Raw genomic sequence first — 22,888 nt, 5'->3', positions numbered from 1 at the left:
TTTGACCCGCTAGGCCTGGTCTCTTTCTTCTTCATTCAAGGAAAGACCCTAATTCAAGTATAACAACATTCGACAATGGCGCCGATGGGAAGATTGTTTCGATCAGTTGGAAGCATTCAGAATAAAAAGCTGTTACTTCTCCACTGCCATTTCCAGCAATGACAATCGATTAGAAGTCCACGTATTCGTTAACGCTAGCGAAACAGCATACTGCTGCGTCGTATACTTCCGACTAGTGAGTGAAAGTGGTGTTCAAGTAGCTCTGGTTGGATCCAAAAGCAAAGTGGCGCCCCTGAAGACTCTTTCCATTCCACGTTAACTCTAATCGTGCTGTTCTCGGTGCTCAATACCTTCAATCTGTTCCGAGCAATCACGAACATCCAGTGTCTAACCGATATCTGTGGACTGATTCGACTACCGTACTAGCGTGGATCCTATCAGACCATCGCCGGTTCCAGAAGTTTGTTACGGTTCGAGTGAGTTAAATTTTGACTTTGAGTGATCCACAAGACTGGAGATGGGTCAGGACAAAGGTTAATTTGGCGGATATTGTCACAAAGTGGAACAAAGGTCTTGAATTCCAAGCACAAAATCCGTAGTTTCGTGGGCCAACCTTCCTTCTTAAAAGTGTGAAGAACATTGGCCGGAACGTCGTCAAGATATACGGGAGAAACGCACGAGTACGTCAAGCACAAGTACGGACATCATCAGGAGTATTCCGAAGACTCGTGCAGAGTGGTAAACATGTCGATCATGATGGTGGCTCCATGGAGGAACCCTAGGACGTCATACGTGTTCACGGGTAAGGGGATGTTGAGATTAGCCTCTACACCGTGGCAAACGATCATAGAGCAATAAGGGAAAACGATAACAATTGTCCCGAAGACCCAGGTGTAAACATATAGGACCGATATGATTGAAGCTATACGTAGCACCATCGAAACGAAATTGCGATTGGGGCATGCAATTTTGTGTTTCCTAATTCTATTCCAATTTGTCAGTGTTATCTATATATATAAAAATGCAGTGGCATACGTGGGACCGCGCATAGCTCGCGAACGGAACTTCCGAATGAGGTCGTCTTTGTTTTCACACAATGAAGGTTCATGAGGTAAAATATGGATAAATTGAGAATTTTTGAAATTCGATTTTTGATTCATTTTGAACAACGGGGACTCGACGGGGACCTGAACTTGGAACGTCAAAAAACGCAGTAGGCAAGACAAAGTTTGCTGAGGACAGCTTGAAGAATGTCTGAAGGGATTCCTGAAAAATCGCTGAAGGAATGCTGGGAAAAATCCCTGAAAAGATGCCGAGATATATTCCTAGAATTTCCAAAAGAATTTCGGTATAATTTCCTGAAAAAATCTCGGAAAGAATACCACGAGTAGACTGTCCCAAAAAAAATCGATGTTCGAAAAGTCAAGGTGCTCAACCCTTAATTGAAAGATATGCATATTTGAAGCATTTTTGTAGAACATTTCGATTTTCTAAAAAGTCATTTAGACGTTCTGCTAGGGCGATTTTTGAAAAATGGCCTTTTTTCATGAAAAGTCTCACAAAAATAATTTTTTGTAATATTTTTTCAACTTCCGAATTTTTTCAATATTTTTGTATTTTTCTATGGACCTTTAGGCATTCTTGAAGGGGATAAGTTTTTAAAATATTGTATTTATATTGACTGCAGAACCGTTTTTATGTTGATAAAAAAACGATTTTTTGAAAATTTTTCATCTAAATTTGAGAAAAAAATACATGTACTATTTTTTATTTTCAGTTTTTAAAGTTTTATCTGATAGTACTATTTGTATGCGTCATTTCTCTAAAAAAGATTTAAAATATATTGTTTAGAAGCTGAGATATTAGGATTTTAGTAAATGGACAATTTTTTAAATTTTTGCAAATCTTTGTATATTTGAAATATTGTAAGGTCTTTGTGACACTCCAATGTTCGTATATTAAAAAAAGTAAAAGAACAGCTTTCCTTGTTGGATGATCAAGCTTGTTTAAATATGTATATTTTATTCTGGGCTGATTGGCAGTAGATTCATGAAGAGCTTTCTGAATAACTACAAATATGACGGGTATTGTGGTTACTGGTAGCAACGCATTTAGTTAGAGAACCCTTTTTTCTGAAATAGAAACGACCATTCCATGCAGAGTTTGTATAATATTGATAAAATCAATAAAAAAACATAGATAAGTCATGATTTTTACTGAAAACTTCAATTCTGAATCTCATAAATTGCAGAATCAATATATATTTATTTTTATTAATATCTGTGTAATTTCTCAATTAAATATAATTGCAAACAATTTGATTAGAATATGTACATATGTAATTTTAGTAAATGGACAATTTTTTCAAATTTTTGCAAAACTTTGTATAATTGGTATATTGTAAGGTCTTTGTGACACTCCAATGTTCGTATATTATAAAAAAAGTTCAAAAAACAGCTTTCCTTGTTGGATGGTCTAGCTAGTTACACATGGGTCATTTAATCTGGTGTGATTTGCAGTAGATCCATGAAGAGTTTTTATCTGAATAACTACAACAATGACGGGTATCGTGGATACTGGTAGCAACGCATAAATTTCGATACTATGTCGTGGAATTCTCGACTATTACACCCCTTTTTTGAAATAGTAAAAACCATTTTATGCAGAGGTAACATAATAGTGATGAAATCATTAAATAAAAACTAAGTTAAGTCAAGACTGATTAAAAAAAAACTTAGAAAATAATAGACAATAATAGGCTTTTGGGGTAATACGCGATGTTATGATTCCTGAACGTCACGATTTTTAGATTTGACTATGTTTTTTTTATTGATTTTATCAATATTATAGAATCTATGCATGGATCAATGGTCGTTCCTATTTCAGAAAAAAAGGGCGCAGTAATCGGGAATTCCACGACGTATTCTCTAACTAAATGCGTTGCTACCAGTAACCACAATACCCGTCATATTTGTAGTTATTCAGAAAGCTCTTCATGAATCTACTGCCAACCAGCCCAGAATAAAATTTCCATATTTAATCTAGCTTGATCATCCATCAAGGAAAGCTGTTCTTTTACCTTTTTTTTTGATATACGAACATTGGAGTGTCACAAAGACCTTACAATATTCCAAATATACAAAGCTTTAAAAATTGTCCATTTACTAAAATTTTTATATCTTAGCTTCTAAACAAGATATTTTAAATCTTTTTTTTAGAGAAATGACGCATACAAATATTACTATCAGATAAAACTTTAAAAACTGAAAATAAAAAATCGTACATGTATTTTTTTTTTTCTCAAATTTAGATGAAAAATTCTCAAAAAAAAATAGTTTTTTATCAACATAAAAACTTATCCCCTTCAAGAATGCCTAGAGGTCCATAGGAAAATACAAAAATATTGAAAAAATTCAGAAGTTGAAAAAATATTACGAAAAAATGATTTTTTTGAGACTTTTCATGAAAAAATGCCATTTTTTCAAAAATCGCCCTAGCGGAACCTCTAAATGATTTTTTAGAAAATTGAAATGTTCTACAAAAATGCTTCAAATATGCATATCTTTCAATTAAGGGTTGAGCACCTTGACTTTTCGAACATCGATTTTTTTGGGACAGTCTAACCACGAGGAATTCCTGCAAAAATCCCAGAAGAAATGCTAGAAGAAATCTCTAGAAAAGATCCAAGAAGAATCGATGAAACCTAGAAGGAACTACGGCAGAAATCTTTGAAAGAACAACGGGAGAAATCTTTAATAAAATCTGGGTGGAAGCTTTGAAGAAACTCCGAAACAAGGATTCAAATTGTAATCCTTGGAGAAATCCTTGACGGACACCCAAGACGAAACTCAGGGAGGAATTCCTACAGGAAATCCGAAAAAAAAAACAATGAAGGAATGCTGGAAGAAATTTCGGTAATACAGGTCGGACTCGATTATCCGGAGTCAGGTTCTGGCGCTTCCCAACATAATATCTCGGAAACGAAATGCTGCAAGAAGCTGAAATTTTCACTAACCAAAGTTAGCTTAACAACATGTCAAAATTTCAGCTTTATAGAGCAATCCGTTTCCCGGATATATATTGGACAGAGAGTAAAAAATTCGAAGATTGAAAGTGAAGATTGACATTCCCAATTTTTCATTCGTGTTTGGCCACATTCATTGTCAGCTGAATGCCTCTCTTTTTTCATTCAATTCACTGTCACGAATATTTTTTCGCACGTCGTTAAATGTCCAATTTCTGTTAACAGACGCACAATCCGGCTTAATGGACAAATAGAGAACATAATTAATATTCTAATAAACTACTATACACAAGTTTTGAGGTAATTGGAAGTATAATCGGAAGTTACGGTCCAGTTTTATTTCTAAGTGAAAATGGTCAGTGACAGAAAAATGAATGAATAGGTGAAAAAATTCATTCACCAAAATGAATTTTATTTTGATCCCTCAGTTGAGAATCATCAAAATTCACGTTGAATTTCACTCATTGAAAATGAAAATTTTAAACTCTGATATTGGAGAAGCAGCAGAACCCGACTCCGGATAATCGAGTCCGACCAGTAATCCTGTGAGGAATCAATGCAGGAATCCCGAGAAAAATAGAAAAAAAACCCTAAAGGAAACCCGGAAAAAAATCAATGATGGGATCCCTGGAGGGATCCGAGGAAGAATCCCAGGAAGAACCCCAATCAGAGTTTTTGAAGATATACCGAGAGGAATCAATGAAAGAAGTCCAGGCAAAATTCCTAAACGAATCCCGGGAGAAATCCTTGGGAGAAAGATCGGCTGAGCGGCCCCAGGTTCGAGGGGAAGCAACTGCCAATGGACTCGCAGACTCAATGTCAGGTAAACGACGGTGTACCGTGAGGTAAGCAAGTCATGACACATTAACGTGACACCACCGATGGGAGCGCAGAAGGCGGTAGAATACCCATGGCAATTTGGGACCCTGGACTACGTAGGTCCGTTGCCACCGTCTGGGAAGAACCGAAGTGCGTATCTTTTGGTGATAAGTGAAGTATTCAGTAAGGGGCTGTCCATTAATTACGTAAGGGTTTATAGGGGGAGGGGGGGGTTTGAGAAATCTTACGCGCCATACAAAAATATTTGGCTTTCCATACAAAAAATCTTACAAGGGGGGGAGGGGGTGTCGAAAAATCGCAGAAAATCCCTTACGTAATTAATGGACAGCCCCTAAGTTTGTCCTCGTGCAATCCTTCCAACGAACCACGCTAATTAATTTCGAGGCATTGATGATCGGTTTGTAGATCATCAAACTCTTTAGTGTACCTGACTGACAATTTGTTTCCAAATGGTTCAAAGACCAAAGCTTGCATACCACGCGAGCCGTATTTGTATGAAAAATAAAAACACGCTTAATCTATCAGTTTAAGGCTATATGTATTAGAGTGGGTCATCTTTTATATGGAAAAATGAAAAATTCAATGGTATCCCATCAGATCAAAGCTTTTTTGATACCATTTCTGGACCCAAATAAGTGTGCAAAATTTGGGCACGATTGGTTATGTCTACGTTTTGCGCATCGCGTTTGAAGTTTGTATGGGGTTTCACATAGAAAAACACACTTTTTTGCATTTCTCTTATAACAAGCTCGAATTTTTCTAAAACCATGTAACCGATAAAGTAAAAACATAGCCTAGGGTGTCCTGAAAAACTTTGTCAAAGACCACGAAGTTATCTGATGCTTATGAAAAAAGTTATAGCGTTGGCATTGCTTGGCGAAACAGCATGATTTTGTTGCTATTGTTATTCCTTTACATGTTAAAACATAAACACATACATGCGGTTCCTTGATTATAGTTATTTTCACAAGCATCGGATCGCTTTGCGGTCTTCAACAAAGTTTTTCAGAACATCCTAGGCTATAATTTAACAATATCGGTTAAAAAGTTTCAGACAAACTTTTTCAACTTATGACAAAAATGCAAAAAAATGCGTTTTCCCATACAAAATCCCATACAAATTTTAATTGTAATGCGCAATATGTAGACGCAACCGATAGTGCTCAAATTTTGCACAGATACTCAGGACTCGAAATGGAACCAAAAAAGCTTTGATCTGAGAAAACGGTTCCGATGACCCACACTAATATGTATACTGTCTTCGAAAAAGTTTCTCAATGTTATTTTAATAATCTTTTTTCAATAATTTGAAATAAGGATGGTTTGGGCGGTTTGGGTAAGGATGGTTTGGGTAATCGTTCTCAAGATCACTATGTCAACTTTTTCCATATAGATCCATGCTATATTCTACAAGTGGAGAAGCATTAAGTGTAAATTAATGCGAATATCGTGAAACGTATAAAATACGGCTGACTACAATGGGCTGGTCAAATAGTGTGATTGTCAAAAGGAAGAATTGCGAAAATATTATTCAGCAGGGAACCATGTGGAAAGGTCGTATAAGGTGAAACTTAAACGTTCACAAAAACTGGTAGAATAACGCTCTGCGCAAAATCGAAGAGGATGGTAGGTACTCTATTATATTCTCCATGTTGAAATAAATGCTACGCTGTAGTCATCAAGGTATCAACGTAGTTTTGTAACATGGAACTGTTGTACGGTTTCCAAAAACAGACACTAATGATTGCGAATTCTGCCTCCAACTTACCTTTCCTTCACTTTTCCAGTAGACGAAAAAGCCATACTCGTCCACTTTGAATGTGCAGCTCGGTTCGAACTCGGTATTATCCTTGTCCTCGAACCACCGGTCGAAGACGCACCCGGCCTGCAGAGCATCCGGGACCGGGATCTGCCAGTTGAACTCGAACCGCTTCGTCATGGTGTTGCTGCTTCTACTGCTGTTGCTGCTGGTGGTGCCTTACTAGATAGAGGTATACGCTTATCGACTAGGTTGTAGTGGCTGTTGTTGTTGTTGTTGTTGTTGTGAGATCTGCAACAAGAAACAAGAGGATGGGGACACGATGAGAACGGATAGTTAACGAAATTTGCTCCCTTTTCCGAATAAATGGGTTTAATTAATGGATTATTGATGGCGAATGGTGAAAGCGGGATTTCGCCCGTTGATCAAATTTCCGACGCAGCTACTTATTCCCGTGAGGTTTCTGCGGCACTGCGTGGCGCTTTGGAAAGGTCGTTTAGGGTGACCGATTGTAGCAATAATCTTGATTTTAAATAATAACAGTGGACTAATTTCAGATTACATCGTTGGTGAGCTCGTTTCAAGTTATTATATTATGTTTAGAAATTGACATTTATATCTGCCTGATGATTATGATATTTTCGCCAATTTGATGAATAAACCTGGCGATATGTTAAGTTGAAAAATCAAAACAATATTAAACCATTCCATTCTGACCACCCTGCCGGCAGATTGTCACATTGACTGGACGAAACGAGCTTCCGAAAACCAGGAGCTCGTACAAGTGCCGATGCGCGGCGACGTGGACCTCCCCGTGTGCGCGCGTTCACCCACGGCTCCTTATTGGTGATAATTAAATAAATCAAACAGTAACTTTATTAAATTAAACATTACAGCCAACAGTGCCACCGGGTGCGTGCACATCCATACTACACACACGGACACGGCACATGTCGGTTGTCACGTTTGGTTCTCAGGCGGTCGGCACGACGGCGGTGGCGTTGGTACAAGGCAATGGCCAGAGTGTGCCAACGTCCGCCACGCCATGTGCTGCGCTGCGGTTGGTGGTAGCTTGTAGGTAGAGCGCCATGAAACACAATCGGTTCACTAGATGGTTAACGATGGTGATCGATCTGCTCAATAGAGTATTAACAGTATTGGTAGATCAATTTGCAATTTTTTGAATGAAGGCAGGTTTTTATGAAGAAATTTGCTTAAAAGATAGACCACTAGAAATTGCCTGAAATTGTTCTCAAACTTTTCTTTTTTGAAAGTGTGATTTGAGTCAAGTGGATCTTTGATAAAAATTGTCAATGAAGTAGAACAAAATATCCCTGAGTAACATTAATTGTTTGAGGTAGATTTAATTTTTGTTAGTCAAAAAGTGTCTTTTTGTCGAACTGTGACAAATTTTGAACATGTGAACCATACATATTTTAAAATTTCATATTTGTTTCAAAATGTCAACTAGTTTGAAACGACTCACTTTCAGCCTAGCAAAGCTGACTTGCACTATTGTTAAAACGAAAAAATGCCAAATATATTGACCAGTACTGTATGTACGACCAACTGTGTTATGCTGTTCGTTGATCAGAATCGGTCGTGTTTCAATTTTGTCATCATATTTATTGCACGTATGATATGATGGAGAGCTTGCAGTAGCAATTCGAAATTGAATTTGGTAGGGACATGAACATGAATGCGGAAGTAATCAGGTAGAAGACATTCACACTATTTTTCAATTGAATCATCATACGACTATGATTTATTATGATTTACTGCAAATAAGTGGCCAAATTTTATTATTATTATTATTATCTTTATTATCGAGATTTTCAGCCAGGGGCTGGTTCATCTATGAGGGTTAAAGGGAAGAGGGCTTCGCAGTGAGAGGCCCCCCTGTCAAACAGTGTCGGTTTACAAATTGAAATAAATATTACTTAAACTAATACAATCTGTCATACGAATCCAATATACGTAATCCGAGACTGTCAGGTAGAAATAGCGGGGTCCTTCTGTTGTTTTTCATGTTGAATCGGGTTGGTAGTCAAATATTCTTGTACAGTCCAGCGTCTTTGATGAAAGATAAAAGTGTAGCTTCGTTGATCGGGTCATTTGCCAAAGCATCTTTTATGCTATTTAGTATATTATGTGTAGCTAATACCATAAAATTTTCATTAAAATCAGTTGAGTATTGGCGCATATATTGTCGATATCATAAAATGACATTTTAGAAAACTTGTGCACCCATTTCAAAAAATTACTTAGGCTATAACTTTGTTGTTACCTCATTAAAACGTTTGAAAATTTCACTCGATATTCTTAACATAGTATCAATTAAGTGGTAAAAATTTGATCGAAATACTGTTCAATACTTTTTTCAGTAAATATCCTAAGCTCAAATCGCTTCAAGGTAAATTGTAGGTACTTTTAGACCATTTTTAGTTCCGCGTGCACTATTTTGACTGTAGAACTGGTAACACTGTCTCGATTTTAATAAAACTTTGACAGTGTAAAATTGTTGTGTTGAACTGTTTAACGTGAAAATTTCAGTCATTTTTGTTGAGTACTTTCAAAGTAAGAGCAGTTTGAATTTCACTATACCAAAAACCACATCTGCTTATTGTGACATAGTGCGACATATATGGCTATAACTTTTTAACGGTATGATCAAATTGAATGAAATTTTGACAAACTACACACACATACTTACTGTACGTACTTAAAAATTTTCATTGAACTCGGTTCAGTATTTTTGGCGCCAGCGTTGAAACGACAAAAAAAGTGATATTTTTCAAAATGTTTGCACAAGATTCTCAAGTGGCAATTTCCTTGTTTCAACGATATCTCCGCCAATACTCGACCGATTTCAATGAAAATATTATGGTATTAGCTACACATAATATACTATTCATGGTAAAAAAATTAGCTATTTTGGCAAACACAATCAAAAGTTATACAATATTTTCTGTGTGGCAATTTCATCGTGTTCGCCCTTTAGTAGAAAATGCAAAAAACAATCCGAATTTGCAAATCTTCCAACTAATTTGAAAAAAAAATGACAGATCCTTCTACAGATAGACCCAGGAAGCTTCTCACAGTTAAGGAAACGAAACTGATAACCTTTTTATTAAATATTTATCTTTTATGAATCATGAGTTGTTTCTTTGAGTTGTTCTTTCCTAAAACTTCCATCAAATTGAATGAACACAAACTATAAAACCAAAGGCGCATGGAATTCGAGCGTGTTTTAATTGCGCGTTTGGAAATGGAGCGATTGAAACAGAATAATACCACGTATGGTAGAAATCTATTTCGTCATCAGCGCTAATTCCCGTCATATCAGACGGAAAATAGCCAATAATTACATATATTCCTACTTATCTATGCCAATGGCTTATCAGATGGAAGCAAATCGATGTAGACTATCAATAACCGGCCCCTAAATCACTGGAAATCACGCAAAATTTCACGTTACGATTTCAGTCCCACTTACGAATTAAACATTTTCTTGTTTTGCGTACGACGAAGGCAACCACACCAAAACAGCAGCTAGCCAAATTGTTCTTCGTCACCGTTCAATTTTTACTTCGCCAGATTCACTTGCTGAACCATTCTTCAATTCACATCCCACAAAATCTTTGTGGCACTTCAAAGTTGGTCTTCACTGCGGCAGAATACAGCAAAAGCTGTTTAATTAAAAAGTCGAGTCAAGTACAAGACACTGAAGACGACCTTACAGTTGAGGTCGAAATACGTATCTGTCAAAGGATGCAAATTCTTAGTGGAATTCAAAGGAACCGTACTTAACCCGATTTTCTTTTATTTACAGATATTCCCCTAACAAGCCCAGGTTAATCATCATCTGCACGCTAACGCCGCTCAGCACTAAAGTGCATAATTTCCAGACTACACCAAAAATGTGTAACCCTTGCACATTTACAAAATCAGCTCCAGTGTCCGCAAAATTGTTAAAATCGCAAAAATTTTTGTACCCCAATCTAGGTAGGATTACTAGTGACCTTGGAAAACAAAAAAAAATCAACATTTCGCATCTAGAAGAGTGTACGAGCTGTTTTTTGAGAATGTGTAACTGCTACACATTTTTGTGTGGTCTGGAAATTATGCACTTATGAGTAGGTCTTACACATTTTAGTGCTGAACAGATTTAGCGTGTGTTTAATTAGCCAAACCAATCACTTTTTCCCGCCGGTAAATGTTTGTTTATGATTGTCTTCGCCTTAGGAGGATGTAAGCAAATGTGTGCGTGGGTTTCTGCATACGAAACGTTGTATTTCACAACCACAGATGAATGTTTCTTCGTATCCCTTTGTGTATGTGGCAAAAATATTGATTGAAATATTTTGGTAATTTATCTAAAGCTACACCCAATTATCTCAATTTAAAAGTTTCTGCTTAATCGTACATAGGGTATGTGTGCCATCAGTAATCTCATGCTCCCATTTTCATCCTATTCGAAAACAAGCGATTACGGCACCGATTGACTCCGTTCTTTTTGTTTTCATGGGTGCTCACTTCTAACAAAAAATACAAAAATAAGAAACAAAACAAACAGTGCTTCAATCCTTTGTTTTTCGTGGGATGAAAATTGGAGCCACATGCTTAATAAGGGAACCAATACCCTACTTTAAACACATGATTTGCTTTTGACTGAGAAGAATTTGACCGACTTTTCGAATGAACACCTACAGTCAAAACATAATTTTCTATCATTCTATGTACCATAGTGTCACGTAGTTGGTGTGCCGGGAATGGAATTGAGGTTGTGCCCGAAATAGACGGGGACTACACGGAAACAGAATTCGAGGGACAATTATTCAATAATTTTTTTAAGGAAATTGTGGATCTTTTACAATATGTTTTTACATTATGTATGGATGCTAATTAATAAAATTAGACAATATCTCATGATTTTGACCACCTAGAAAGTTCGTGTCTTCAGCAAAGTCGATCAGACGGTCTATGGCTATCAAATGGTAGTAAGTTTAGTGCGTAATTCCGCCGCTGTGTGGCGCCAGTGTGCATTTAAAACGAAGTACTTTGACATGGTTTACCTCATAATTCTGACCACATATCAGCAGTATATCAGCACGGTAGATAACGGGACAAAACCAACTCCTTGGATGGGTAGAGTTAAGGATGAATTCAACAGCTCAAAAACAATAAAACAGTTGACAAGGATATAGTGATAATCCCGGAAAATTTGGCCACCTTATTTATTTATTTTTAACTTTAAATTTTGTAAGAGGGAAAAACCCCTTTGAGTGATTTCTAAAAATTTGGCCACCTTCAGTTGTCAGCCAACGGTTGTGAAGAACGGTCGCGTCTATAAATCGTTGCCGTGAAATATACCCGTCGCGGCGAAAGTATTAATCTACGGATTTACTTCAGGTCGTGCGAGTTGTACCGAATTACGGCCAAGTGCAACCAAAAAATCCGTCGAATCCAAGAACTGTTTACTGCGTGAGCGGTTCACAAACAGCCGTTTTTTTAGCAAAAGTTTGCTCCCGAACCTCCACTTTTAGTGCTTGGTGATAAAAGAACAAAAAGGTGGATTTGCTTTGTTCGATATCGAACGAGAAAAAATCGCTCGGTGAGTGATATCCTGTGCGACAATCACTTCTACAGTGTGTGGGTGAAACAAATTTCTAGTGATCTGTACCACCAAAACGTGTGCTGTTAGTGCCCCGACATGATGTCGGGGACAGACCCCTTCCCCATGCGGGTCCGTCAAATCGAAGGGACGGAGAGTTCGCTGGGCCCCTCTTTCCTGAGTGGAGTGATCCAAATGGTAACCACGGAAAGTTAGTGATGTTGCGAATGCACTAAGGGCCAGAATCGCAATCTAGCGGAACTAAATTAATTACTCCAAAACGAAGCATTTCCGACACATGGTGTCTTCGACAAAGTTGTTTGACATCAGCAGGGGCATCTATTTCTTAGAACGCAGTAGTTCGCAACTCGTCCGCATAGGTGGCGCCACCATCCAACTTCTTTGTTTTACGTCCTACAGACTTGGCGTCTTCAGCAAAGTTGTTTATTTTGGCAAAATAAACAACTCTTTTTCAGACGTCAAAATTCCACAGCCTACTGTTTTCGAGTTATGTAAAAAATAAAAACTAATCAATGAAAAAACAGTTTTTTAAGCTAATTTTGACGTTTTTACCAGAAACCATGTGAGTTTAAATTTTTTCCAAATGCATATGTGTCAAGCCAATCACATTGTATGGGAATATGTTGAACATTATCATTAAAAATTTAAAATAAAAATACAAATTCGAAAAAACATTGTGAATTTCAACCCTTAATATCTCACAAAGCGCAAAAAATCGCAACATCAAATTTTCAGCAATTACGAAGCAATACTAGGTGAACATACTGCCAAAAATTTGGAGAGGTATTTTTTGGTGTTTTTTAGATAATAGCTTTTTAGTAACAGTATAAATATAAGTAATGTCAGCATGCAACTTTTTACTGTTACACATTAGAGAGTTTATGTCTTCGAGAAAGTTGTTCATTTTGACTAAATAAACAACTCTTTCTTAGACGTCAAAATTCCACGGCCTACTGTTTTCGAATTATTGCATATAAACTAGATTATATTGATAAAAAATGACAATAAAACACATTTTGATACAATACTATGAACTATTTTTATTGTTTTTACTTTTACGATACATAGTAGGTCATGAACATGTCAGTTTCGTGGAGCTTCTTTTCCAGAATCTTCGATTAACAGATCCACAAGGTTTCGATAAGATATTTCGCGCTCTAAAATTAAAAATGATTGACAAAATAGGTTAAGCTTAAAACACTTTGAAATTAACATGCAAACAATTAAAAGACATCTTGACCCATGCTGACAATAGTAAACTGACATTTGCTTGAACTTCTATGTATCGTAAAAGTAAAAACAATAAAAAATAGTTCATAGTATTGCAGCAAAATGTGTTTTATTATCAGTTTTTATCAAAAACTAGCTGTCCCGGCAAACGTTGGCTTGCCAAGCTGTGGTGGTTTGACAACTGTTGAGCTCATAACGTCACCGCACTCTAGATTGATTTAATTTTGGTCATGCTGAATTTGTTCTCGGTTCATAAAAAACAGCATTTTCATACCTTTTTACTTAAATGATTTTCGTAACTTTTTCTGCATATAAACACTGCCACCATGAATACGAATCAAAGCATGCATAAGTCATCCTGATCGGTTCACCCGTTCGTGAGTTTTGTTGCCTCAAAGGAACTTCAAACTCATTTATATATATATAGATATCTAGTTTATATACAATAATTCGGAAACAGTAGGCCGTGGAATTTTGACGTCTAGGAAAGAGTTGTTTATTTAGTCAAAATGAACAACTTTTTCCAAGACATAAACTCTCTAATGTGTAACAGTAAAAAATTACATGCTGACATTACTTATATTTATACTGTTACTAAAAAGCTATTATCTCAAAAACACCAAAAAATACCTCTCCAAATTTTTGGCAGTATGTTCACCTAGTATTGCTTCGTATTTGCTGAAAATTTGATGTTGCGATTTTTTGCGCTTTGTGAGATATTAAGGGTTGAAATTCACACTATTTTTTCGAATTTGTATTTTTATTTTAAATTATTGATGATAATATTCAACATATTCCCGTACAATGTGATTGGCTTGACACATATGCATTAGGAAAAAATTTAAACTCACATGGTTTCTGGTAAAAATGTCAAAATTAGCTTAAAAAACGGTTTATTCATTGATTTGTTTTTATTTTTTAAATAACTTGAAAACAGTAGGCTGTGGAATTTTGACGTCTGAGAAGAAGTTGTTTGTTTTGCCTATATAAACAACTTTGCCGAAGACGCCTAGTCTCTAGGACGTAAAACAAAGAAGTTGGATGGTGGCGCCACCTATGCGGACGAGTTGCGAACTACTACGTTCTCAGCAATAGATGCCCCTGCTGATGTCAAACAACTTTGTCGAAGACACTATGTGTCAGAAATGCTTCATTTAGGAGTAATTAATTTAGTTCCGCTAGATTGCGATTCTGGCCCTTAGTGGAATGGAAACTGTCACTGGAAATCTCCCTGATGCACCTATTCTACTCAGGAAGTCAGTGGAAAGCTTCTTGGGTGAAAAAGTGGATGGAGCTTACCCAGAATCCAGAGGTGCTTCATACGTAATAAAGATGCGTAACAAGTCACATGTTGAAAAGCTAAAACGTATGTCAAAGCTCGCTGATGGATTTCCTATCAGGATTGTGGAGCATACAGTGCAAATTTTTTCGAAATGCGTCATCAACTTTAGCGAAACCCGTGTGTACTCTGACGACGAACTGATTGACGAACTGCAGCCCCAAGGTGTCAAGGAACTACGAAGAATCACTTAGCGTGAAGGGAATGAGCGGATTAACACTCCAACTATTATCCTCACTATTCAAGGTACCGTAGTGCCTGAGAATATCTACATCGGATGGAATCGGTGTCGTACCCGCCCTTTCTACCCCTCACCCATGTTGTGCTATTGTTGCTGGGATTTTGGCCACACCCGCGCACGCTGCAAACGCCAGGATACACCGACATGTGGAAACTGTTCTGGTAACCATATGAACGAAAAGGAAAACTCGTGCATCGCTGCTGCCTTTTGCAAACGATGCAACACTGCATCCCACTCTCTGTCAAGCAGAAAATGCCCTACCTACGTAAAGGAAGAAGAGATCCAACATCTTCGCGTGGATGGGTATTTCATACCCAGCAGCAAAACGGCAGTATGAGCTAGCTAAGGCACAACCCTCAATCAATGACATCAGTGGTAGCCGCCAGTAACGACCAACGCTTCGAGGAACTTTCTGCCAAACTCGACAATGTTTTGAAGGAAGTAAAACGGAAGGACGACAAGATCGAAGCTCTGCTCACAGAAATTCGCAATAAAGATACTCAAATTGAAAAATTGGAAGCAACATTGAAAATGACACCGCAAGAAAGGCTGACTCTTGTGAAGGATCATGGATCAGGATCAAGGACCTCGTTCAAAAAATTCGTGATTTGGAAGCCGAACTAGCTAGAAAGGATAGGGAAGTAGCTGTCATCAGAGATGTCTACATTCCAAAGAAACCCAGCAATCCGCAAAAGACGAACACCGATCAGTTCCCGCGCAATGCCAACTCCACCAGGACAAATACAACGATCGGCGGCCCAGCCGGTGCCTTCGAGACCGACACGTCACGCACCAAAAACACCGGTACGAAAAAGAAAATTCCGAAAGACGACAGATATGAATCCTGCAATAAGCGTACCAAAAACTCAGCCTCACCAACGAATTTCTCAACGGAAACTGCAAATATTGAAATATCTTCCGGCGATGAGCCAATGCTAAATGCATTTGGCTACATATCAGACACATAACCAAAATCACGAGCATAGTCCTCTTTCAAATCGCTACTCAACATAAATAACTTATTCATGCTAAACAATGTTCCCCCATACCAACCCAGTTGGCCTTAAAAATGAGCAGCAAGATAAGAGGACTAACCAAATATCTTCCAGCGCAGAAGCATCGAACCCGAATCATATCGCAAACATGAACGACAATACTAACACCATCTCATTAGCATCACCAACCAACCCTTCAATTCGCAAAAGAAGCAGCTTTCTCAAGTTCCCCGGTGGAACCACCGAGCAGCCCAGGCCCCGTCGGTGCGGACGTCTACCCCACCCCGGTACTGGCGGACAACCCTGGACACTCCTTGGCGGCCGGAAGAGGGACGGACAAGGGAGGTAACTCCAGGTAACTCCTACCTATACCCCTAAGGACAACGTGGGAATCAAGCTACCATGCAGAGTCCAACATGAATCCCAAGAATCGACATCTTCACCGAACAATTTGAAAGGTGAACAATATCAGTCGTCAAAATCTCGAAGAGTAGCACTTACAGAAACAGCTAGAACGGATGCCACGGTTTACGATCTACTCTGTCTGCGCAACGATGGATTTACTCCGGCGACAGGCCCGTCTGGCTTGAATCCATGTAGTACACAACTTATCACTCGACGTTCAATTAATATTCCTTCCAACCTAACGGCTCTCTCTAATGGTGACGAAGGCAGATCTTGGCGTGCAAAGCGATCGAAAACAACCACGGCACGGTTGTCCCCATGTGTTACAAACAGAAAACCAACAAAGGGTTCCTTAGCCATTCAATGGAACATGAACGGTTACTGGAAAAATCTTGCGGATCTAGAAATACTAGTTAGAAACCATCAACCAATTATTATAGCTATCCAGGAACCACACAGTGTCAGCGTTGAAGGCTTGATTCGGTCACTACGAGGGCAATATAAATGGGCCTCTAAACGCAACCAAAATATCTACCACTCAGCCGCTATTGGAGTTCTAGCTACTATTCCCCATGCTTTTCTTCAACTCGACACCGATTTGCCTATAGTAGGAGTCAAACTGGATTATCCCCTTCCCCTGACAGTTATATCGGCATATCTTCCTAGTGGCAAAATCCCAGATCTAAAACCTAAACTAACAAGTATACTGCAGGTCTTAGACAATCCTATTTTGGTCCTGGCGGATGTCAATGGTCACCATCAAGAGTGGGGAAGCCCCACCCCCAATCCTAGAGGTTCACTAATGATGGAAATTGTAGAGTCGTTCGGCCTGGTCATTCTAAACGATGGCTCTACAACCTTCACCAAAGGCCCAAGAAGTTCTACCGTTGACGTAAGTCTATCTAGCCCAAGCATAGTCAATCGACTTTCATGGACCGCAGGAGATGACCCATTAGGTAGTGATCACTACCCGATCTCGATTCGCGTCAACGAACAGCCCCAAAGGATATCTCGTCGCCCTCGCTGGAAATATGATCAGGCGGACTGGTCGACATTCCATGAATCAAAAAATGCAGCACTCCATGATTCAGCTCCAAGCAACATTGAAGAATTCCTCGATGCACTCCACATTGCAGCTTCTTCGTCAATCCCACGTACATCTGCAAATCCTGGTCGTAGATCACTCCCCTGGTAGTCTCCGGATATAAAGAAAGTAGTTAAGGTGAAACATCAAGAAATCCCATTGCAATTTTTCATACAAACTTTAGAGGCACAAATCTGACGAACAAAGCATCGAGCCAAGCCGCACTTGTTTTTCCTGGCTTTGCTCACTTGCAAAAAGAGGCAGCTTTTACAAATCGAGAGCATTTGTTTACGAATTTTCAAGATTGGTGTTCTTGAGAACGTGAGTAGGGGACCAAGTTGGCCATTGTGGCAGCCATGTTTGTATTCTCTGAAGCTTCACCTTAAGGAGAGAAGAAAAGCTCTCCGAGCTGCCAAACGTCTCCCTAATAACCATCCGAACAAACAACATATGATGGAGATTTACCGTTCAAAAAGAAACGAATGCCGCCAGCAAATCCGAGAAGCTAAATCCAAAAGTTTTGAAGAATTCTTGGAGGGGATAAGTGCCAATCAGTCAGTCACTGAACTTTGGAAGCGAATTAATGCTTTAAATGGTAAATGAAGATCCATTGGAATGATCCTAAAGTTACCAACCGGTCTCACTCGAGACCCAATAATAATAGCCAACGCACTAGCGGATCATTTTGCATCCCTTTCATCAATTGATCGTTACAACATCGACTTTATTCGACGCAACCATGTCTCCACTAACAGTATGGTCAACTCAAAAATCCCAGAAGACACGGAACCACTTCCTATCAACAAACGTTTCCGAATGGAAGAATTGAACTTCGCCCTGCGACGTAGTAAAGGCAAATCAGCTGGCCCGGATGAACTTGGGTATCCGTTATTTCGCCATCTCACAACAGAATCAAAAGTAACTTTTCTCGAACTTCTAAACAAAACCTGGACTGAAAACATTCTTCCAAATGCCTGGACCCATAGCCTTATTGTGCCCATCCCAAAAACAAGACTGCTTCAACATCTCCTGAAGACTTTCGCCCGATCTCCCTTACATGCTGCGCTAGTAAAATCCTAGAGCGAATGGTGAATCGCCGGCTGATCCACTTTTTGGAGGATAAACAACTTCTTGACCATCGGCAACACGCTTTCCGCCCCGGCCATGGAACTGGAACCTACTTCGCTGGATTGGGCGACGTTCTTCGTGGTGCGATTAATCAGGACCTTCACGTTGATATCGCTTCGTTAGATCTGGCTACAGCGTATAATCGTGCGTGGACGCCCCGCGCCATTCAACAACTTGATGACTGGGGGTTGAGCGGCAACATTCTCCACTTCTTGAAACAATTTCTGAGAGGTAGAACTTTTCAGGTCATCATTGGAAACGACCGCTCCTCGATTCGAAACGAAGAAACTGGGGTACCCCAGGGATCGGTGATAGCCGTCACCATTTTCTTAATCCTGATGAACAACGTCTTGAACGATCTCCCAAAAGAGATCTATATTTTCGTGTACTCGGATGATATCGTTTTGATAGTCATCGGTCGTACTCAAAAAATTATCAGGCGCAAACTCCAAGCAGCGGTGTCTGCAATATCCAGATGGGTCACATCCTCTGTCTTTATTTTATCAGCGGAAAAAAGTGTCATTTCTTATGTGTGTCGATCACACCACCGGATACTATCAACCGCGGTCACCGCTAACGGTCGCCTGATTCCATACAGAAAATCTATTGTTATTCTCGGCGTTCGACTGGACCGTGAACTCCGTTTCGAGAACCACCTGAACGAGACCAAAAAAAGAATTGCCAAACGCGTTTAAACCTATTACGTACCCTCACGAAACCACATCGAAGTAGTAATAGGTCACTGCATGAAAGTCTCTCCTCTTTCTCTCTTACAGAAATTTTGAAAACAACAAGGCCAAGAAACGTCAAAATCCCATACAAAATCATAACAGTGCGATGCCCTATAGGGACATACTTCTCAGAGTAGCCAAGGCTACTGTTAACAGTCGGCTCGTCTATGGCATTGAACTATTTGGTCTAGCAGATGAGCACATTTTATCTCGCCTTGCCCCGATATACAACCAAGCGATCCGGATAGTAGCCGGCCTGCTGCCTTCGATTCCAGCTGAAGCCGCTTGCGTGGAGCTCGGAGTCCTCCCTTTTCGACATTATGCCATCGAAACCCTATGCTGCAGAACAATCAGTTACCTCGAAAAAACGACCGAAGACCAGGAGGTCTTTCTCCTCAGGGAGGGGAACAGAGCCCTCGCCAGCCTAACCCATCAGGAACTCCCCCTGGTTGAGCAGGTCCACTGGGTCGGAGCCAGAAGATGGGATGCTCCAAACTTCTACGTCGACCTCTCTATCTTGAAACGTTTCAAAGCGGGGGATAACACTGCCGCTATGCGTGCACATGTCACAGAGCTACTTGCCAGTAAATACCGTAACTATCATATTCGCTACACAGATGGATCCAAGACTGCAGAGAGGTCTGGCTTTGGAGTTGCTGAGATAGATAACAACTATTATTACCGGCTACCGGATCAATGTTCTATTTTTTCCACGGAGGCAGCTGCAATTCTACTAGCCACAACAGCACCATCTCCTAAACCAATCTGTGTGGTCTCCGACTCTGCTAGCGTCCTGACTACCCTCAATTCCTCTACCTCACTTCATCCTTGGATCCAAGCCATCCAGTCCAGCTGTAGCCCTGAAATCGTCTTTCTGTGGGTTCCGGGACACTGAAATCCGAGGTAATGTTGAAGCCGACCTCTTCGCCGTCAGAGGACGTTCCGGTCGTATGTTTTCCAGGCTGACCCCCGGAGCAGATGTGAGAACTTGGTGTAAAGCCATAATACGTTTAGCATGGGAACATGAGTGGTTTAGACTAAGAACCCTATTTATCAGAAAAATAAAAGAAGAAACCACCCGATGGGCAGATACAGCCAATCGTCGCGATCAGCAAGTTCTATCTCGACTAAGAACAGGGCACACTCATGTCACCCATAACATGGATAATAGAGGGTCTTTTCGTAAAAATTGTTCCACATGTAACATTATCATGATTCATGACAGTAGAACATTTGATAATCGACTGTCCCTGTTAAATACCACGACACTCGCATCCGCGATGCTATCCCAAATATTTATTCATGGTCAAAAAATTAGCTATTTTGACGAACGCAATCAAAAGTTATAAAATATTTTCTGTGTGGCAATTTCATCGTGTTTGCCCTTTAATTTTCACTAGATCTTTAAGTTTTTGCTTTCTATTGAATAATATGATATGCTTTTCCCATTCAAAGTTGGCCCACTCTAATACCGATGTATGCAATCATGGAACTCCGTTAGTACAGCCCAGCGTCCCTGCAGGTAGGCATGACCGGAAAATGGAAAGTTATGGCCAATAAGTTTCCCGACATGATGGCGCACATTCACTACCTACTGGCATGGCAGGTATTTATAGGCACCCAACAACGTACATACATGTACATATTCTATTATGCAACGCACTGACCCAGCCAACCTTCTTGGCGGCCTAACCGGATGAATTCTAGCCGGACGGACAGCTTCGAGTCGTCGTCGTCGTCGTCGCCGGGTCGAGTCGGGGTAATGAGACAACTATTTATGGGGGTAATTATTTTCTATTGCCGGATGGGCGCCGATGGTCAACAAAACAGACATTTTCCCACCGAGCCTGCGAGAACACAGATTCGCGCGCGCTCCCCCTTCCCAAAGGGGTTTTGGCCATTTGTGTAATCGCTTGCTTGGCTGATGAGTTTACTTCAGTCTTTCCATCGTCTAAGACTAGGTGCTTGAGCCAGATGGGGTTGAAATGGCGCGAAAAATGATGAAAAATTGAGTTCAAGGTAATGCTGCCCCCTTCATTCTGTCGTCGGTCCAGCTCTTCGCCGGAGACTTGAGACCACATCGGCAGACGAACCCCCTTTGTTGGGTCCTTATAAGAAAAGCCGTGCTCTTTGAGCGGGCACGTTTAGCTCTGAAGGGCTTGAATGCAGACAACCGTGGATAAATTTCTTCAAACTTTTCTCATTTTCGACTCGACAACTGATGGTGATTATAGCACTGCTGATGGAGGTTACTTCACGAATTCTCAGGGGCGAGTTGGAAGATTTATGAATGCAAACTTATTTGTGAGTCAAGATTGTGTACTGTTGAAGGATGCTTCTACACTTCATCGAGTAAACTTTACGATGCATATGTAAACTCCATCAGAACCCTGATTAATAACACCTCAAAGAGCACACATTCGCCACACTTCGGCACAGAACATTGTTGAAAGAACAATGACTTTTTTAAATTCTCGAAAATTATTGATGTGTGTTGTGCATTGCTTTGTTGGGAGATTGACAAGTTTTGCCGACTTGGGAATCACTGAGCGATACGCCCCGATTGACTCACAACGACCGCTATGTGGGACTACCTAGCGTTGATCATTTACACTCTCGTGGCCATAGGGCTTTGATAAAGAATAGGGAGATTCAACGTATTGTTTGGACAGGAGAAAAACAGAAACACGTTCTATAGAAGAGTAATAAAAATTGAATTTTCTACTTAAAACTACAATCTAAAATAGGATTAAAACTTATATTCTACGGTGAATTAAAATGCTGAACTTACTGAACTAAGTTGCCTTAAGAATAGTGAGTAAAACTTATTAAACTACTACTGGAATTATACTAATTATCATGCATTGAAGGTTGTAGGATTTATATACAGCAAGAAGATTTGTTGGGATGAGAACAAGAGCGAGGTTAGACTCGATGTAAGTAGATATTACTTGTTTTTTCATGAAATGAATATTAATAAAACTATACAGCTTTTAGCAACTTTCAAAACTAAAAAACGAAGTTCGCTCAAAAGCGATCCGAACCGCCCAAACGCTCAATTCCCAACAACAAGAATTTCGGTAGAATATCATTAACAGTAGGCCTATAGTATAATTATATCGGTGCTTTCCATCGATCTGTCATAGCGAGTTGCACATATAGAAAGATCAGTTCGTAGCATACTCAACAAAACCTGTAGACGACAGTGCTTTTTGAGTTGTGATTTCTGTTTTGAGCTAAAGTGATTTGTCATTTCGTCGGAACAATCGTGTAGGAGGAGAATCAAAATGGCTTTCGCGAAGCCATTTAGCGTATTAGCGTACGATAACTACGAAAACTGGACGATTCGAGCTTGGCCGGTGTTCTCCCGAGAAGGTTTGTGGAGCTACGTATCTGCTGAAGCTACAGGCGGGTGAGGAAAAGACGATTTAGTGGAAGACGAACGACAAGTTGGCGCTCCTGATCGAAGACGCTCAA

The 22,888-nt window shown here is 39.6% G+C and overlaps 1 protein-coding gene across 7 annotated transcripts in view; it reads right to left on the bottom strand.

Moving 5' to 3' along the window:
* Positions 1–22,888, bottom strand: part of LOC109621640 (1-phosphatidylinositol 4,5-bisphosphate phosphodiesterase) — a 246,422-nt gene that overhangs the window by 95,095 nt on the left and 128,439 nt on the right. For all 7 annotated transcript variants that reach the window (XR_003893511.2, XM_029858134.2, XM_029858132.2 and 4 more), the window contains one exon: positions 6,633–6,914. Coding sequence is in view for 6 of the 7 variants with exons in the window: in XM_029858134.2 (XP_029713994.1) it covers positions 6,633–6,803 (171 nt within the window). In the remaining variant the exon portion in view is untranslated. The remainder of the gene's footprint in view (positions 1–6,632; positions 6,915–22,888) is intronic.

Source organism: Aedes albopictus, chromosome 3 (assembly GCF_035046485.1).
Source record: "Aedes albopictus strain Foshan chromosome 3, AalbF5, whole genome shotgun sequence".
NCBI classification, from domain to species: Eukaryota; Metazoa; Arthropoda; class Insecta; order Diptera; family Culicidae; genus Aedes; species Aedes albopictus.
This window is presented reverse-complemented; position numbering and strand designations above follow the sequence as displayed.